We start from the raw sequence: 20,275 nt of genomic DNA on the forward strand, positions 1-20,275 counted from the left end.
TGACATACTCAACCCACAGAGTTGTTGTAAGGATAAAAGTGTGTACCATTTATGAAAGAGCTGGGTGCCATGTTGAATACAATGGACACATTTCAAACCTCTGCCTCCAGGAAATGGAAGCAGAAGGTCCAAAAATGCCAACCTAAGAAACAGAGAAAATTGCTGTCTATGAGAACAGAAAGAAAGGTTTGCTTTGGAAAGACACAGGGTGGGAGATAAGGAAAGCTGACACTTATGAAGGGCTAAATAAGATTCTTCAAATCCAGGAAGATCAGGAAAAGGTAGGGTTGCCAGATTAAATAGAGGATGTCCCATTACATTTGAATCTTAAACAACAGGTACTTTTTAAATACAAGTATGTCCTAAATAATTGCATGGCTCCTGACGAATACTCCGGGGGACATATGTATACTAAAAATGTAGTCATTGTTTATCTGCAGTTCTAACTTAAGTGGGCATCTATTTTTATTTGCTAAATCTGGCAACCCCTGGGAAAGTCTTCCGTGTTGAGAAAGGTATATTTAGGACAAATCAAAGTAAGGTTTCTTTCTCACTACTTGTAATAAGCACATGAAGAGTCATGACCTGTCCCTCAAAGAAGCAACATGGGCTTCGAAATGAGAGGTTCTGGAGAGGTTATATGGCAGGTGGTAAAAAATGTTGTGCTTTCGGCAAAGACCATCGCACAATTTCCAGACAAGGACTAATGATAATGAACTGTTAAATAATTTATAGACATGAGAGAAAACTGAGCCTTTTTTTAAAATAATTAAAAAAAAATTTTTTTTTGGCGGGGTGGGGGAGCCTGGGTGGCTCAGTGGGTTAAGCATCCAACTTCAGCTCAGGTCACGATCTCACAGTTTGTGAGTTTGAGCCCCATGTTGGGCTGTGTGCTGACAGCTCAGAGCCTGGAGCCTGCTCTGGATTCTGTGTTTCCCTCTTTCTCTGCCCCTCCCCTGATTATGCTCTGTCTCTCTCTCTGTCTCTCTCTCTCTCTCTCTCTCTGTCTCTCAAAAATAAACATTAAATTTTTTTAAATACATAAATGTTTATTTATTATTGAAAGAGTGCAAGCCTGGGAGGGGCAGAGAGAAGGGGACAGAGGATCTGAAGTGGGCTCTATGCTGAAAGCAGCCAGCCCAAGCCCTATGCAAGCCTGATGCAGAGCTTGGGCTCACAAACCGTGAGATCATGACGTGAGCTGACGTCAGACACTCGACTAACCGAGCCACCCAGGCGCCCCAATGAGTCTTTTTCCTTAAATTACTTCTTTGAAAAATTTCAAACATGGGGCGCCTGGGTGGCTCAGTCGGTTGAGCGTCCGACTTCGGCTCAGGTCACGATCTCACGGTCCGTGAGTTCGAGCCCCGCGTCGGGCTCTGGGCTGATGGCTCAGAGCCTGGAGCCTGCTTCCGATTCTGTGTCTCCCTCTCTCTCTGACCCTCCCCCGTTCATGCTCTGTCTCTGTCTCAAAAATAAATAAACGTTAAAAAAAATTTTTAAAAAAAAAAAAAAGAAAAATTTCAAACATACACAAAAGCAGAGAGAATAGTGTCATGAATTCCCACATCCCAATCACTCAACTTCACTAATTCATTGCCAGTGATGTATTGTCTACCCCTGGCCTACCTCCCCACCCACTGGATTATTTTGAATCAAATCTAAGACATCATATTTTTAAACATTTCAGTTAATATTTCTATACATAAATATCTTATTAAGCATAAAAAAATGTAATTATCACATTTTAAAACCTTTATAATTCCTGGATAGCATTAAATACTAATCAGTGTTCAAATTCCCCTAATTATCTTATGAATTCCTTTTATGTTTTGTTCAAGTCAGGATCCAAACCAGGTGCGTACTCTGCAGTTGGTTAAAATGTATTTTTAGGTCTCTGTGATTCTGTTGGTCCCGCTCCCTTTTTCTCCTTGTAATTTGTTAAAGAAAGTGGATAGTTTGTCCTGTAGAGTTTTCCTCTAGTCTGGATTTTGCTGACCGCATCTCTGAAGGATCATTTCACATACCTCTCTGCCCAGGTGTTTGCTGTCTAGAGGCTCGCTAGATTTGGGTCCATTATCTGGCAAAATGACTTCAGCAGAAGGCACAGAATGTATGTTGGTCTCTCTTTTTATGTCGTTAACAGCCACTGATTATCACTGCCTGGATCTATTGCTTCATTAGGGGTGCCTGAGTTTTTCTTTGTTTTCTTCCAGCTTTATTGAGGTATAATTGACATACAATGAATTGCACATATTTTAAAATGTATTGTTTGAAACGATCATCACAATCAAAATAATGAACATATCTATCACATCTATCACCCCCAAAAGTTTCCTTGTGCTCCTTTGTAATTCTTCCTTCTCACCCCCATCCCACCCACTCCCATCCCCAGGCAGCCACTGGTCTGCTTTCTAGAACTATAACTTGGTTTGCATTTCCTCAAATTTTATATAAATAGGATAATACAGCATGTATTCTTTTTTGTTTGGCTTCTTTCACTGGCATATTTATTTTGAGATTCATACATTTTGTTGCATGTGTTAATAATCATTCCTCTTTACTGCTGAGTAGTATTTCACTGTGATTCTAACTTACACTTCCCCAGTGACTCGTGATGTTGAGTACCTTTTCATGTGCTTATTTGTCACCTATATATTTTCTTTGTTGAAGTGTCCAGATCTTTTGCTCATTTTCATTGGGTCACTTTCTTACTGCTGAGTTTTGAAGCTTTCTTATATATTTGGGATACAAGTCCTTTTATCAGATATATGACTTGGAAATATTTTCTCCCAGTATATGATCTGTCTTTCCATTTTCTTAAGTGTCTTTCAAAGAGCAGAAGTTTTACATTTCAGTGGAGTCCACCTCATCAAATTTTTCTTTTATGGATTGTGCTTTTCTTGTTGTAGCTAAAAAAATCTTTGCCTACCTAACCCAAAGGGGTAACTGAGTTTTTTGGTTTTTTTTTTTTTTTAATGTTTATTTTGTTTTGAGAGACAGAGACAGAGTGAGTTGGGGGAGGGACGGGGAGAGAGGGAGACACTGAATCTGAAGCAGGCTCCAGGCTCTGAGCTGTCAGCACAGAGCCCAATGTGGGGCTCAAATTTTTGAACCGGGAGATCATGACCTGAGCCGAAGTCAGATGCTCAACCGACTGAGCTACCCAGACACTCCAAAAGGGTAACTGGGTTTTAAAGCAGGCCTAACATGAAGAATTTGGGGACTACTCTATGGAACCTTCAGATGTGGGATACAAGGGTGACCTGAATATTTCGCGGTGCCTTGCCACCCGCCACCTTCAATCCTGTACCACAACCCTCAAGCCTTGGTCAGAAACCCTCTCCCAGGGGAAAGGGAAAGCCCATAGTCTCTTTGCCAGCTCCTCCCTTAACCATCCTCTTCCCCAGGATGGGAGACACCTTTCTCAATCCAGAAACAGGGAAGAGTCAATGCTGTGTTGGCCAGGCAGTGCTATGTGGTGGTTAAGGATCCTTTCAATCCAGATCTCCTTGTGTAATTACTAGTTGTAAGACTTTAGGCCCTTTTCTCACACTAAGTACCCTCCTCTGCAGAGTGGAGTTAATAATGGACCAACTTCTAGGTTGTTGTAAAGAGTAAAGGAGTTAGGGCAAGGCAAGTTCTCAAGCATTAGTGGCTAATACTGTCAGTACAGTACTATTGTTCGTTAGTGTTGAAAATCTTGAGTAACTAATCCTTACTCTACTCTTGTCTTTCCAGACAGATATTGGTTTTATCTACCGTTCTGCAGGTAGGTAACAGTTGTTGCAAATACGTGTGCCTTCTGAGAAAAAGCAGATCAGTTGTCCAAACATCTCAAAATTCCTGTATGTTCAACACATGGGGGGAGAGTATTAGAGGGTATGAATTATTTTCTGTATTTGATAATATTTATAATCATAAGATCTTTCTCTGTAAAACTTCAAAGCATCCCTTTGGATCAAATGCTAACCTTTTATTGCAACCTGGAATTGAATTTCTATTTTTTGAGGCCAGTATTGGGGGACTGATGTTTGAGTAGAGGTTTCCACTGTAACCATCACACACAACCTGGCCACAACATACATACCAGGTTGAGGTTTGGACTTAGGGTTGGGGAAAATGCTTGCCTCTCTCAGACCAGGATACTAACAACTGTAGGTTCCCAGGATGGGAGAGAGGGGTCTCTGTTTCCTAAAGGCAATGACTGGTAGTCTGGGAGTATACTAGCTTTGCCCAGTGGTAGAAGTGACTCCCATTTTCCTCTGCTACTGTATGGGAACCAGAATTTAGGAGACACACTTCCACACCCCTCTCCTGGTTTCAGGGAAGAAGGATGGAGACTGAAGGCCAGTCTCCCATGGGCCCTCTGCCCCTCCAGGTCACACACTCCTGAGGAAATGGTTAGGCCTCTGCCAGCCAAATGAACCCAGCAATGGTGTGAGAGGCTACCTGAAAGTCACCATTTGTGTCCTCAGTGTGGGAGACCAGGCTCCGGTGAGGCTTCCCTAGACACCCCAATAACATTTCCTACTGTAGCTGCTTCTGTAGGGCACCCCTGGGCCCTCAGTGTGGCCATTGATCTTCACCTGCTTTAATTCGTACACTGTGTCACTCGAGGATTGTCCATCCCTCCCCTATACCAAGTGGAATGTTGGGGAAGCCAAATCTGGTGGCCATGGCCACCGCCATCCTATGACTCTGACCCTATCAGGTCTGGTCTCTACAGGTAGATCAAAAGCTGCCCTATGGGACTGATGACACCAGCACTCAGATCTTCAAGTCGACGGTGGTCCCGGTCAACTTGGCCTACTTACATTTCTTCATCTACTGCGCGGAGGACCTTCATCACAGTTAGAGTCAGGGTAGCGGGGAGGGAGTGACCCTGGAGGTTCCCTACACAGTGGCGACCTGGATTCTCCTGGGGCTTCCCTGTTCCATTTTGATGCTAACCTAAGATTTAGGTGGAGAGGAACAGGTGAGACTGAAATCCACCAAAATTTGTTTTATGAAGGCCCTACAGATACCCTTTAAAATCGGCCATATGCCCCTGACTGTCTTCGATGCCCAGAGGCAGACTCACAGTTCCCTATGCTAGCACCCATCCCTGCTGCCCATTATGTGGCATGACACATAACAGCACATAGAGATAGAGTGGAAATGGGAGAGGTCTGCCTAGGGGGCACCATGCCAATTGATGGCATAGGGTTTCAAGTGGTTCTATCACCTCTCCATTTCCTCCCCTTAAAAAAAATACTTCTGTCTCATAAATCTTGTAACTCTTGTTCACAGAGAAACAGCACTTAGTGAGTCCTGTGTTGGAGGTGGAACTAATTGGGGAAAAGGTAAGTGTAGAAAGGGTCTGAGGTTTAGAGAAATTGTCACCTAGATGGTGTATGGGGAAAGATGGAGTTGGTGGGCAGGAGCCCAGGATTAGTATCTAAGTTCCTCCATCAATGGGCTGTGACTGATCACTGGACCAGGAAGTCTTTGAAGGTGGAGGCCATGGATTAGTCACCCTGTATCCCAGAGCTGTGCTCAGTGCCCTGCATGGAGAAAATGCCCAGTGAAAGCCAAATATACACAAAGGGCACAAATGAGTGAATGAGTGAATGAAACAACATGCCCACAGACAACACTGAAACTGTCACTGTCTTCTTTGGGCCTTGGTTTCTTCATCTATAAATGGAAGGTTCTAGGCCAGAGAGTTGCTGACATTCCATGATCCTCTGTAAATAGAGAGTAGCATTTTCCAAAGTGTGCTAATGGATGTTATGTGCAAAAAAAGGATCCTATGTTCAAATTTGGGGAATGCTGGGTTAAGGTTAACGAGGTTTGTCTCTTTAAATTCATAAACCATGGAATTCATAAACCCTGGTTTCTACCATATTCTACCTATTAAAAGTGTCATTAAATCCAGCCCATACATAAAAGGAGGGAAATCAGTGTCTACCTTTCAAAGGAAGATATACCAAAGGATTTGTGGACATATTTTAAAACTACCACACTGAGTGGGGTTTGGGTGCTCTGGTCTAGGGAGATGCTCTTGGGTGATAGGTGGCACACAATTTTCAAAAACTTTAGTATCTCTGTGGTTTTCTTAGTGTGTATTTTTTTTAATGTTTATTGTTGAGCGAGAGAGAGAGCACATGCACGTGCAAGGGGGGGGGGTGGCAAAGAGAGATGGGGACAGAGGATCTGAAGCAGGCTCCAGGCTCCAGACTCCACACTGACAGCAGAGAGCCCAATGTGGGGCTCCAACTCCCCAGCTACGAGATCGTGACTTGAGCCGAAGTCAGACACTTAGCCAAGTAAGCTACCCAGGCGCCCTGATTTCTTAGTGCGTATTAAAAAGTTCAATCAGTCCAACCAACTTTTGATTTCACCAACATGATTGCTTAGAATAGAGCCAGGTTTAAAAATGAAGTCAAGTAGGGGTGCCTGGTGGCTCCATCAGTTAAGCATCTGACTCTTGATCTCAGCTCAGGTCTTGATCTCCAGGTCATGAGTTCGGGCACCCTATTTGGCCCTGTGTTGGGTGTGAAGCCTACTTAAAAAAAATGAAGTCAAGTGATGCTTTGGAAAAGGGTATTACATTGTGTACTGCCACTGTCGACATGGTTTTTGTTCACTTTTCTATTGGGATCTTAGAGTTTATCTAACAAAATCTATGTGTATGCATTCATATAAGAAAGTTAGTAATGCTATGACTATTTAAAAGCAAAGTCAATTGAGGGGCACCTGGGTGGCTCAGTTGGTTAAGCATCCAACTTCAGCTCAGGTCATGATCTTGCATTCCATGAGTTCAAGCCCCGCATCGGGCTCTGTGCTGACAGGTCAGAGCCTGGAGCCTGCTTCGGATTCTGTGTCTCCCCCTCTCTCTGCCCCTCCCCCTGCTTGTGCTCTCTCTCTGTCGCTCAAAAAATGAATAAATGTTAAAAAAAAATTTTTTTAAATAAAAACAAAGTCAATTGAAAGATGATTGAAGGGCAAATATTAGGGAATCTGGAGATGGGAAGATATACAAAGGACTGAAGTTGTAGCTGAGAAGTTGTCAAAGTGTCTTTAGACCATTCCCGTGATCAGCCCTGTGCTGGAGAAAGCATCCATCTGTGGGCTGGGCTGGAAGGGCTGGAAGCTGAGGCCAGTGGAGGAAGGAGGGCACAGGCTGGCACTGACACTGCTGTGGAATGTTTCTAGCTCAAGACAAATGTGCTGACCCAAACCGAGAACCCAATATGGAACCAGATCCTGACCTTCCAGATTCAGGTAGATATCGCTGTTCCATCTTGACCACTCTCCTCATGGCCCACAAACAAAAGAAAGTTTGGGTGTTTGTGTAGGGGTGTGGATAGAAGGTAGGAGCCAAGAAGCATGGGGTGGATGGGGGGCAGGATCTGCCTGATGGGGAACATGAAGAAGGACATGTTACAGAAAATTTATTTTATTTGTCCAGTGTTAAGAAATGAATGGGCCATACAACTGAACTTTCCAGAAAACTTAAAATGCCCTTTCACATATATTACAAAACAAAACCAAAAAATCATTTAAAATCAATTTAAAGACTTATTCTAAATTGCATTGTGCATTTTCTTATCATCTAGGCAAAGTGCCCTAAAGATAATTATAGCTCTTTGTTAATGGCCTAGAGGTATTGTGGGAACATAGTTAGTATATGGGCTACATGCAGTATGGGCTATTTGTGCCTACACTAAATGGCTCCAAGATGCTCTTTGTGGGATTCTGTAGTCTGATTTTTATAGTTTTTCAGTCCTTCTTAGTCACCTATCAGTGGTGTAGATGCCAGTTCTCTTAAAGCCTGGGAGAGCCTTGTTTGCCTTTGACTTCATGCCAGGCTTCTAAGAGCTGCATGTAGAATAAGAATACGCAATTCTGAAAGATAACTTGAACACTGTCAAAAGGATGAGTGCATAGAACTTTGTGTGGCTTCTATTTGGCTACCCAGAGAGTATTTTGCTTTCCTTATACCTTACATTTGTGTGACACAAAATCACTAATGAGCTCCCCTCTACTTTCCTGGCACCCTCTTCCTTGCTTCTCCTAGAAGCTTCCTTAGTCTGCCTCCTGTAAGGCATCATCTTTAACCATTCTTCATAATCTCTACCTTCCTGGGTGATTTTATAGACTCTTAAAGTAGGAAGAGATTTTATTTATTTTGAGAGAGAGAGAGAGTGCGCACGTGCGCGCGCGCACACACACACACACACACACACACACACGAGCAGGGGAGGGGCAGAGAGTGAGGGAGAAAGAGAATCCCAAGTAGGCTCTGTTCTGTCAGCATAGAGCTGGAGGCAGGGCTTGATCCTTGAACTGTGAGATCATGACCTGAGTCAAAACCGAGTCGAATACTCAACCAACTGAGCCACCTCCTACTGGTGCCCCAGTAGGAAGAGATTTTAAAGGGAGCCTAGTCTATCCCCCACCTTTGATCCCTCCCACCTGTCTCTGGCTGTGATGAGGTTCGTGGCCAGATGCTCAGAGTCTTGAAAGTCTTCCCTCGTGTCCAGCTGCCTTTAGGCTCAGAAACCAGTGGCACAGGCCAGGCCTTCCTTCATCCCTGAAAGAGACCTTCCAACGTTTAAAGATGTCCATACACTTCCTGGCCCCTCACGCGTTTCCCATGAAACACAGTCTCCTAGGCTGGAGCCATTTGGATGCAGGCCTGATTGTCACTAGCCCTGTAGAAATGCAGCAGGCAGGTGTGAGCCTCGCTCTGAATGGCAGGATGGCCACAGATATGGTAGCATCTGAGGCCAGTTGGTCAGGGCCCCAGCAAGGCAGGCTGCAGGGGAAACTCCACTAAAAATGGGTGTTAGCCAGTTCACAGTCCAAGTGCCCCAGGACAGAAGGGCAGTCAAGACAAGGAACTGGGAAAGGGGAAGAGAATTCTCAACAGGGTGGATGAAAAGATGGTTCAGCCATGAGTTTGAATTTGGAGGATTTGTAATTTTGGAAGACCTGGATGTCTTACAGTGCCCATCTCTCAACTTCCAGTGGGCCTTTCCTCATTTCTTCCTAGATACTTGCTCAACTGAAAGCCCTTTCCCTACTTCCCCCCTTGCCCCCAGCTTCCCTGGCAAGGAGAGAATGGACAGCCCCAGGAGCTGCTATGAGGGGAAAGGGCCTGACTGAGAGGACCTGAGTCCCACTCCGATCTCAAGCCCAGCAGCTGTTTTCCATATGGGTTGGTTTTTTTGTTTTCGTAATTGAGGGGACCCTATGGCAGAGGAGATAAGACCCAGAAGCTTGGGTTCCCATCTGACTGCACTTCTTACTGGGTGACCATGAGCAAGTCCTTCTGCTTCTCTGGGCCTCATTTCCCATCTGTAATTAGGAACAATCACAGTCCTCACTGGGTTATGGCAGAGTCATTAGGACCTCTAAAGCTGCTTCAGCCCCTGCATATAACTTGAGAACTTCAGGAACTCAGTTGCTCTGTGCCTCAATTTTCCTGTCTGGAAATGGGAATAATAGCACCTGGCTTATGGGATTGTTGGGAGGAGTCACTCAGGTGATCCATGTGGATCATTTAGCACAGGCCACAGGACAACAGAAACCCTCCCCACAACGGCAGCTACTACTATTTACTCTCTGAGGAGATAGATATCTTGCTGTTTAAAAGTTAACTGCTAATGGTGAAGAATGCATTTTAGGCCACAACCTCCATGCAAGACAGACTGAGCCCTGCATTGGGCTGTGCTGACAGCACGCAATCTGCTTGGGATTCTCTCTCTCTTTCTCTCTCTGCCCTTCCCCTGCTCATGCTCTCTCATGTGCTCTCTCTTTCTCAAAATAAATAAGTAAACTTAAAAAAAAAGAATAATAATACCAAAGCAACCATGGGACACACTCCTAGGCCTCTCCCAGGTCCTTTCAAGGGGCCCATGCAAGTGGGGAGTCCACAGCCACAGGCTTATATGTCCCCATGGTAAATTCATTTTGGCTGTGGTGACATGGCTTACTGATGATTGAGCCAGGCCTTGACCCCAGACCCAGAACTTCCCAGCTGCACTCAGTCTCCTTGAGGACCAGACCACTCGAACATGCACCCACTGCTGTTCTCGCTTTCCTCTTGCAGCTGCCCTGTCTCTCCAGCTACATCAAGTTCAGAGTCTTGGACTGGTGAGCCGCTGGGTAGAGGCTGAAAAACAAGTACGGGAGGAGAAAATCTGAGCTGGGCCAGCAGCTCAACCTGCAGACTATGTTTCTCTCCAGCCCCAAGAACAGGTGCCAGGATGAGATAGGGACTGTCAGTCTGTTCCTCAACCAAATCTCATCCACCGGAGCAGAAATAGAAGGCAAGCGATCCCCCAGGCCCCTACCTCCTGCCTTTCTCCCACCTGGCCCTGTCGCCCTCACTCTTTCTTCTTGCAGGAATGTATTCTGGCTTCCTACCCTGTTTTGGCCCCAGCTTCCTGACTCTTCATGGGGGTAAAAAGGCCCCTTTCAGGATCCAGGAAGAAGACATTGTAAGCCTCTCATAACAGCTCTAGGGAACAGTGGAGGTAAAAACCAACCATTTGAAAGGTGCTGGGGCCTGGGATGTGACTGGGGAGGGCCCGGCCCTGGTTTCTGTCCATTATGCTATTAGAGGACATGTAATCTATGTGTAAATGACTATGTGTATATGGGACGTGTGTTGTGTCACAAGAAAGGAACAGATGGAGAGCTCTGGGCATTCACTGAGGAAGGGTCATTGAGATGAAACGTCAGGTAAGATTTCCAGCAGGTGGAAATGACATAGAAGACTAAAACGGCATAAGTAAACGTGGAAAGTACTGGGCTATTAAAGATTGGTGATAAATGCCAGGAGGCCAAGTCCAAGTGGCTTAAAGGAAGGGAACAGGGCTGGGAAGAATTCTTGAGTGAGGATGAGCTGCAGGCACCAAGACCTCAATGCCATTAAGAGGCTAGCTCATTCATTCCATCTCTTGTCTCAGCTGCTCGTCAACCTGTGGCCTTCATCCTTTCCTACTTCAGTCAAGCCTCCCTGCTGGCCAGTGGCCATCCAAGACTCTGATAGGGAAGGCCAGGGGAGCATTCTAATTAGCTGCCTTAGGTCATGTGTACCCTCCTTGGACCAATCACTGTTGCTAAGAAGGCGGGGCATGCCCTGATTTGCCAGGCTGGAAGCACAAACCCAGTAGTTATCACAGCCTCCTCCAAGCTGGAAGCATTTGCTGGGAATCGGTACTTTGATTTGATCAGCAGGTAAAATGCACGAAGAGGAGGAGTGGGCCTCAGTACAGAAGAGGGGTCGGGCCCAGAGGTTTCTGGGCACAGCCATGTCTGGGGTGTCTGGAATTCTGCTCCTAGATTGTGGTCATCCCTAGGCAGGAAGTTACTAGGCAATAGTGTCTTTGCTGCAAAGGTGTCAGGAGAAATTTGCTCTTTTTTTCACATCCCTTTTGTCATTGTTTCCCTTCCTGTTGCCCTAGAATATTCCCAGTGCTGTTAAGGATGGCTTAGCTTATCGAGGCCGGATCTTCCTGGAGTTATTCACCAACCTCAGTCCTCATCAAGACGTTAAGAAGGATCTCTCCTCTGAAGTAACCAATATAGAGGTAACTACAGGAAAAGGTAACTCGGGAGTAAAGAGTCCCTCTGCCCACCCCAAATCTACTGCGGGTCCTGTTCCTGGCACTGCAGAGGCCCTGGCCACAAGCTGAATGACCTGTTGGGTACATGAGGATGTTTGGTCAACCCACCTGACTCTTTATCAAGCCCCTATGGGGACTTCATGCTGTGTCAGGCACCCAGTAAATACAAGATGAGGTTTTGGTTTAAGAAATGTGTAATCTAGTTAAGGAGAGATTATGTTCTAAGGAGTTTTTATTTCTTCCTGAAGGCTGGGGAAGACCACTGATGCAGGAAGGGGCAGGAGGAGCAGTGTTAAGAATAACCACCCACTTATTAAAAAAAAAATGGGAATACAGTCACAGGGAAGGAGAGCCTGAGAGGAGGGAGCAAGTTCCAGAGACCTTTTGGACACAGAATGATCCGAGCCACAGACTAACAAGAAATAAGAAATGAGGCCAACTGCCCTAAGCTGATGCCCATTTTCTGCCTCAGGTGGCAAGGTGGTCAGGGGTGGCATGCACCAACATGGACTCCCTGAAGGAGAAGCAGGCCTGGGGGGTGGACGATGTAATCCCATCTTTGACATGTGCTTGTGAGACATCCATGAAGACCAGTCCCCGAGGCTGCTAGACAGATGGTGTGTCGTCAGCACACCGGGATCTGAACACAGGGTTGTGGAGGAACTGCCTGGGAGGAGTGGGCTGGTGAAAGAGTGCCACAGCCTAAGGCAGGTTGAGGAAGAGGAGGGGCTTGCAGAAGAGACTTAGGAGGAGTCTGCAAAGGAGAGCACTGAGGCAGCCCCCTGAAGAGAGAGTTGCCAGACTGCATGCGTGTGAGGGAGAAACTGCATGCAGACTGTGCATACAGGCAAGTGCATCGAAACTTGGCCGGAAAATAGAAGGAGACAAGATCAGGTGGTAGCTAAATAGAGGCTCAGAAGTGAGGAGGGTTATTTTTTATGACAGGGGAGACCAGCTAGTGAACAGACTGGGTGAGTGCAAGAAGAGGGCAGGGGTTGGCCACAGAAATAAGAGCAGCTGACATGGTAGATGGAGGACCTCGAGCATATGTGGGAGGAGACGGTTAGAGAAGGGCTTAGAGCAGATGTGTGTGTGTATGTCACCTTCATCACACCCCTGCCCACACTCATTCCATCAGGGGAGGGCGTTTAGGCAAAATGGGAAGGGATGAGGTGGCCCAAGTCAGAGCCTAGTCTGGCCCTCTCTGCCTCAGAGGGAGAAGCCTCCTTTTCAGGAAGGAAAGGAACCACAGCTGACTGGGAGGAGGGGGCCAGGTGATAGAGGTCCTGGGAGGAACTGCCCTTGAGCGGGAGTCAAAGCAGGATTTGAAGGGGGCGGGGTTTCAAAGATGGTCACCAGTTCACCCTGAAGAGAAGCAAAGATGACTTTGAAAGAAACAGGGCACCTCATCTTTGCCTCCCTGCGTATCTGTGTAGCCTTGGCTTATGTACTGGGGATGTGGGGGTTCTTGTTTTAGAAGCACCACAACCGCCAAAAGTATGGGCTGTGCGTCATCTTCCTTTCCTGTACCATGATGCCCAACTTTAAGGACCTGATCCAATTCGAGGTCAGCATTGGCCACTATGGGAACAAGACAGACCTGAGTTACAAGCCTCTCGTCTCAACCACACAGTACAGCCCAGTGATATATGATGGTAATAGTCAGATCCAACCAAAGAATAGAGAGCATCCACTGCATGCCAGGCTTGTGCTTGGCCCTTTTAAGGGTATTAGCTCATGGAACATTCATAGGTATTGTTAACCCACATGTCACACATGAGGAAAATGAGCTTCGGGGAGGTGAAGTCATCTGCCAAACATTGCACAGCTAGCAGGCAGTGAGCCCATGACAGGAGTTGAAAGTAGGTGTTCGTGTCAAGTCCTTCTCTACAGTAAGTTCCACACTACAACTTTGCCAACCCCATATTCTTCCCTACTACTCTGAACCACCCCTGATCCATCCATGCAACTATCTTCTGCTACTTGTCTTCCCACCTTCTATCCATCCATTAATCCACTCATCTACCCTTTCATCCATTATCTCCCACCCATCCACTGTCCCAAACAGCCGGCCTCCCTTCCATCCATTCATCCATTCATCCAATATATACTTATTAAACACCTATACCGGACACAATAGAGTAGCAGTTCTCAAAGTGCAGTCCCTGGGCCAGGCATCAGCATCCCCTTGGAACTTTCAGAAATGCAGATTCTTGGCCCCACCTCAGTTCTACAGAATCAGAAAATCTGGGGATGATCCCCTGCGATCTGTGTTTTGACAAGCCCTTCACGTGATTCAGATGCATGCTAGAGTTTGAGAGCCACTGTTCTAGAGGAATACTGCCTCCCCTTCCACTTCAACAGCTTTGCAGTCTCATTGCCCATTGAGAGCCTTTCTGTGCTTAAAAAAACTTCCCTGGTTTTTTAAGAACAGCTTATTGAAATAGAATTCACACACCATACAATTCATCCACGTATAGTATGCAATTCAGTTGTTCTTAGTGTATTCACGGAATTGGGCAACCATCTTGTTGATTCTAGAACATTTTCATCGTTCCAGAAAGAAACCCTGTACCCACTAGCAGTCACTCACTATTTCTCCCCTATGTCCCCAAACTCAGGCAACCACTAATCTACTTTCTGTCTCTATGAGTTTCCTATTCTGGACATTTTACCATACACATGGATTCACAATATGTAGTCCTTGGAGTCTGGCTTCTTTCACTTAGCATAATGTTCTACTTATTTTTAAATTATGATGTATATAAAAGTATAGTAAATGTATGTATACAATTTAAAGAAAAATAAAATGAGTACCCCTGAACTCACTACCCAGCTTAAAAGATAGAAAATTGCCAGCACTTAGAAGTTCCCTGTATGCTCTTCCCACATCCATTTACCCACAAAATAAGCACAATCCTGACCCTCATGATAATCACTCCCTTACTCTACTTTTCAATTTTTACCACCTATGTAGGCAACTCTAAACAGCATACTATTTTTGCATTTTGTTCGAGTGGAATTTTGCAGTCTACATTCATCTGTTTTCCATCTTTTGCTCCATATTAATTTTTTTCATGTTGGTGTGTGTAGCTGAAGTTCATTTTTCACTTCTGTATATGTTCTACTGTATGATTATAACACTAATTATGTGGTATATGTAGACATTTGGGATGTGTCTTCTTTTCCTACTATAATAATTTTGTTATAAACATTCTTGTACATGTCTCCTGGTCTCAAGTGCAAGACTTCCTCTAAATTATATACCCTGGAGTGAAAGAGAGATTCAAAGCAAAAGTAATTATACCAAATTACACTCTCATCAGCATGATATGAGAATTCCTATTACTCCGCTTTCTCACCAGTATTTGATGTTGCCCAGCCTTTTCATTTTTGCCAATCTGATGGATGTAAAATGGTATCTTATAAGATCTTGATTTGCATTTTCCTAATTATTAATGGAGTATGAGTGCCTTTTCATGTGTTTACAAACATTTGTTTTTCTCATCTGTAAAAAGCCTATTAATATGTCTTATCCATTATTCTATTAGGCTTGTCTTTTTCTTATTGACTTTACATTATATTTTCTGGGAACGATCCTTTGTCAATGGGTGTATTGGAAGTATCTTCCCTAAGTTTGGGGCTTTTCATTCTCTTAATGATGATTTTTTATTTGTTTAATTGAGATATTATTTGCAAACTATAAAATGCACATATTTTAAGTATACAATTTGATGCATTTTGACAAATACATATACCTATGTAACCACCATGGGCAGAAAGTTCCGTCACTCCAGAAAGCTGCCATATGCCCCTTTTCAGTCAATCTCCCCAACCCCTGGGGGCAGTCACTGCTGTGCTATCACTATATATTTGTTTTGCTTTTCCTACAACTTCATATATGTGAAATCATACATACAGTTCTCTTTCTATGACTTCTTTGGCTCAGCATAGTATTATAAGTATTCATCCTACATCTATTCACATAGACAAGTGTTTTGTTCCTTTTTATTTCTGATAGGTACCCATAATGACCGTTTATTTCCCCATCCCCCTGTTTGTGGACATTTAGATTGATTCAACTTTTGGAGTATTATGAATAAAACCACTATGAACAGTCCTATACAAGTCTCTCTATGAACATGTGCTTGCATTTTTCTTGGCTACATACCTACAAATGGAATTTGGGGTGTTTTTAAAAAAAATTTTTTTTACATTCATTTTATTTTTAATTTTTTTTTAATTTTTTTTTTTAACGTTTATTTATTTTTGAGACAGAGAGAGACAGAGCATGAACGGGGGAGGGGCAGAGAGAGAGGGAGACACAGAATCGGAAGCAGGCTCCAGGCTCTGAGCCATCAGCCCAGAGCCTGACGCGGGGCTCGAACTCATGGGCTGTGAGATCGTGACCTGAGCCGAAGTCGGACGCTTAGCCAACTGAGCCACCCAGGCGCCCCTACATTCATTTTATTTTTGAGAGACAGAAAGAGACAGCATGAGCAGGGGAGGGGCAGAGAGAGAGAGGGAGACACAGAATCCGAAGCAAGCTCCAGGCTGCAACCTGTCAGCACAGAGCCTGATATGGGGCTCGAGCCCACGAACCGTGAGATCATGATCTGAGCCGAAGTCGGACACTTAACCAACTGAGCCACCCAGGTACCCCTGGAATTTGGGTTTTAAAGAGAATAACAATCTTCCAAACTGATTGTATTATTTTACATACCCACAGCAGTGTTTGAGAGTTGTACTTGCCCCCCATCCTTGCCAACTTTTGATACTGATGACCTTTTACATTTGAGTCATTCTAGAGGGTGTGATGTACATAATGGTAATTTTAATTTCCATTTCTCCAATCAGTAGCAATAGTGAGTGTCTTTTCATGCTCACCTATATTTCTGTAGTGAAGGCACTGTTCAAATCTTTTGCCAGTCTTTCACTGGGTTGTTTGGCTTTTTACATTGCATTCCAATAATTCTTTTGTATTTTGGATACAAGTCCTTCGTCAGGTCTGTTTTGCTAATACTTTCCACTCTGTGGCTTGACTTTTCAATTTCCAAGCAGTGTCTTTTGAAGATAAAAAGTTTCTAATTTTGGTGAAGCAAATAAATTCTAATTTTGAGGGGCACCTGGCTGGCTCAGTCAGAAGAGCATGCAGCCCTTGATCTCAGGTTCATGAGTTCAAGGCCCAGGTTGGGTGTAGAGATCATAAATAAATAAATAAATAAATAAATAAATAAATAAAGTGAGATTATCTTTTCTTTTAAGTAATATACTATTTGGTCCAAGAAATACTGTCTACCTCAAGATCATGAGTATTCTCCTGTGTTTCATTCTACAAGCTTTATAATTTTAGCTTCTTTATTTAGGTTTATGATCTAACCTGACTTGATTTTTGTATATGGTGTGAGGTCAGGTTCTTATTTCTATAAAGATAACCAATTCAGTAACATTTGCTGGGAAAAAAAACTATTAATTCCCACTTACAATTACTCTGACACCTTTGTTGAAAATTGATTAACCATATGTTGTGGGTCTCTTTCTAGAATCATTGTTCTGTTCCATTGATCTGTCTTTATGCTGATACCACACTGTTTTGATTATTATAGCTCTAAAGCAAGTCTTGAAATCAGTTTGTGTAAGTCTTCCAACTTTGTTATTCTTTTACAAAATAATGCAATTTCTGGCTATTCTGGTTCCTTTCCATTTTCATGTAAACTTTAGCATCAGCTTGACAATTTCTACAAAAAGCCTGCTGGAATTTTCCTATCTTCTTTTGTTCTAATCAAGTGTTTTTTATTTGTTTAGTTTTGGGGTTTTTTTTAGTATTATGCTCTATCTCCTCTCTGGCTATATATCTCTGGATTATTTGTAGCAGTTGGTCAAGAGATTGCAATATTGATCTTTAATCTATCATCATCTACCTTGAGTTAATATTATAACTACTTCACATATTTTATATAGTCACATATAACTGTTATATATAAAATAAAATGCAATCATAATAGTATAATTGTATTTTCACCTTTGTTATTCATTCTAGAGTTGGTTTGCTAATATTTTGTTTAGGATTCTTGCATCTATATGAATAAGATTGATCTTTCTTGTAATTTTCTTTCTTGTAGTGTCCTTTGTTCGGTTTTCATATCAAAGTTATGCTAGCCTCATGAAATTGAGTAGCATTTCCTCCTTTTACTCACTAGGAGCATTTGGGTAAGACTGTAATTATCTGTTTCTTGAAAGTTTGCTAGAACTCACCTCTAAATATAAGCCTAGTGTTTTTTTCTAATTGATTGATTTAAATACAGATTTATTTTAATTATTCAGCTTTTCTATTTCTTTTTAAGTCAATTTGGTAGGTTTAATTTATCTAGGAATTTATAAATTCCCTTCATGTAAGTTTTCAAAATTTTCAGCATAAAATTATTCATAGTATCTTTAAAGAATTTTTTTTATTTTGACAAAATACACATAACATAAAATGTACCTTTTTTTTTTTTAAGTTTTTTTTTTTTCAACGTTTATTTATTTTTGGGACAGAGAGAGACAGAGCATGAACGGGAGAGGGTCAGAGAGAGAGGGAGACTCAGAATCGGAAACAGGCTCCAGGCTCTGAGCCATCAGCCCAGAGCCCGACGCGGGGCTCGAACTCACAGACCGCGAGATCGTGACCTGGCTGAAGTCGGACGCTTAACCGACTGTGCCACCCAGGCGCCCCTAAAATGTTCCATTTTAACCATCTTTAAATGTACAGTTCAGTGGAATTAAGTACATTCACAATGTTGTGTCACTGTCACCTCTTATTTCTAGAACTCTTTCATCATCACAAACAGAAACTCTACCCTTTAGACAATAAATCCCCTTGTCCTCCTCCCCACAGCTCCTGGTAGCCTCTCTTCTACTTTTTGTTTCTCTAAATTTGCCTATACCTCATATGTGGAATCAAATAATATGTGTCCTTTGTGTTTGACTTATTTCACTTAGCATTTGTTTTCAAGGTTCATCCATGTTATAACATGTGTTAGAACTGCATTGCTTTTTACGGCTGAATAATATCCCTTGGTATGTACGTATCACATTTTGTTTATCCGTTCATCTGTTGATGGACACATGGGTTGTTTCCACATTTTTGCTATTGGCTAAATTGTTTTAGCTATTAGCTATTAGCTATTAATAGCTAATAGCTATTAGCTGTTGTTTCTACAGTAACTGTTGTGAATAATGCTGCTTATGAACATCAGTATACACATACCGGAGTCCCTGTTTTTAGTTATTTAGGCTTTATGCCTAGGAGTGGAAGCACTGGATCATATAGTAATTTTGTTTAACTTTTTGAGGAACCACCAAACTATTTTCTACCATAGTTTCTTACTATTATCTATTTATCTCTGTAATATCTAAAAATAGCTGTCCTTATTTTATTCTTTGAGGGCATGGGCACACACGTGCGCTTTCTTTTCATAATTCTTGACAGACTTTTCCAATCTTTTACAAGTAATGCTGTCAAGATATAATCTTATTCACAGGTAAGTCACATGAGTCAGTATAACAGTAGGATAAATTTCCCAAAGTGAAATTGGTCAAAGTGTATTTGCATCTTGGCAGATATTACAAAACTGCCCTTTGTGCTGGACATTTTCCCGTTTGCTGTCATCATCTCCAGCAAGGAGAGATTTTGCATGCTCTGTTCTATATCAAACTTCATTCTCGCCCTTCCTGGATCTACTCTGTATCTCAGAGCTGAACACCTGCAAACTACATTTCCCAGAGTCCCATGCCAGCTGATAAAAAGAGAAGACACTGTTGTTCTGTTACACCTCTTCACCTCTTCACTCTGTCTTTCTGCCTCCCCCTCTCCCTCCCTCCCACCCCTGATTCAGGAGACATCTCTGGAAGTAGCTACATCCCTTCAAAGATCCCACCTTTGGCTGGCCCTTCCTCCATGGTTCCAGCCTTGGCCTGGCATCTGCTCCTCTGCCATGCCACCCACTACTGGCTGGACATCACCTTCTTAGTGACTCCAGCGCCCTGCACAGCTATCTCGATGATGAAGTGATATTGTGCACCTGTCTCTGGTCACACCACTGCCTCCATTTTGTTCCCTAGCCCTAGAAACAGAAGTCTCTTCCTCCTGTTATTAATATGAGAATAAGGTCACTTTCCCCTTCTTGATCTCTTGGCCCTTTCAACACATTAAATTCCTTCTATTTCCAATATCTGCCATGGTCTTTTTCTTTTCCTGGCTGTACCCTGACTGATAATCCTCCATAAACGTTGTACCATTCAACATTCCCACCAGCAATGTATGAGACCCTGATCAGTCTGGTAAGTGAAAAGAGGCATTTTGGTGTAGTTTTCATTTTTTTTTTTTTCTGTTGTTATAAATGAAGTTGGGCATCTTTTCATATGTTTACAAGTCATTTGTGTTTCTCATTAATTTCCTGTTTGTCTATTTTCTCTTTTATTCTATTAGGATATTAGTTATTTTCTTATTGATTTCTAGGAACCCTTCATAGATAAGGGAGATTAGGCCCTTATGATATGACCTGTAAGTATTTCTCCCATATTTGTCTCATATCTTTGTCTATGGTGTTTGGGATTTTTTTCCCATGAAGTCTTTTTTTTTTTTTTTTTTTTTTTTTTTTTTTTTTTTT

At 43.0% G+C, this 20,275-nt stretch overlaps 2 protein-coding genes across 16 annotated transcripts in view; one reads left to right on the forward strand and one right to left on the reverse strand.

Moving 5' to 3' along the window:
• Window positions 1-20,275, forward strand: part of FER1L5 (fer-1 like family member 5) — a 61,444-nt gene that overhangs the window by 16,901 nt on the left and 24,268 nt on the right. For 14 of the 15 annotated variants that reach the window (XR_005784256.1, XM_040453908.1, XM_040453907.1 and 11 more), the window contains 10 exons: window positions 3,742-3,772; window positions 4,382-4,497; window positions 4,730-4,853; window positions 5,293-5,345; window positions 7,201-7,269; window positions 10,103-10,146; window positions 10,240-10,322; window positions 10,399-10,493; window positions 11,463-11,588; window positions 13,102-13,279. Coding sequence is in view for 14 of the 15 variants with exons in the window: in XM_040453908.1 (XP_040309842.1) it covers window positions 3,742-3,772; window positions 4,382-4,497; window positions 4,730-4,853; window positions 5,293-5,345; window positions 7,201-7,269; window positions 10,103-10,146; window positions 10,240-10,322; window positions 10,399-10,493; window positions 11,463-11,588; window positions 13,102-13,279 (919 nt within the window). In the remaining variant the exon portion in view is untranslated. The remainder of the gene's footprint in view (window positions 1-3,741; window positions 3,773-4,381; window positions 4,498-4,729; window positions 4,854-5,292; window positions 5,346-7,200; window positions 7,270-10,102; window positions 10,147-10,239; window positions 10,323-10,398; window positions 10,494-11,462; window positions 11,589-13,101; window positions 13,280-20,275) is intronic. The other variant, XM_040453918.1, reaches the window with a different exon arrangement.
• LMAN2L (lectin, mannose binding 2 like) overlaps window positions 10,116-20,275 on the reverse strand; it is a 64,506-nt gene continuing 54,346 nt past the window's right edge. Inside the window, exon 9 of the mRNA XM_040453936.1 lies at window positions 10,116-10,165. Within this exon, the coding sequence (XP_040309870.1) occupies window positions 10,131-10,165 (35 nt within the window). The 3' untranslated portion in view covers window positions 10,116-10,130. The remainder of the gene's footprint in view (window positions 10,166-20,275) is intronic.

The sequence above is a fragment of the Herpailurus yagouaroundi genome, unplaced genomic scaffold (assembly GCF_014898765.1).
Source record: "Herpailurus yagouaroundi ecotype Mexico unplaced genomic scaffold, PumYag 210, whole genome shotgun sequence".
NCBI lineage: Eukaryota > Metazoa > Chordata > Mammalia > Carnivora > Felidae > Herpailurus > Herpailurus yagouaroundi.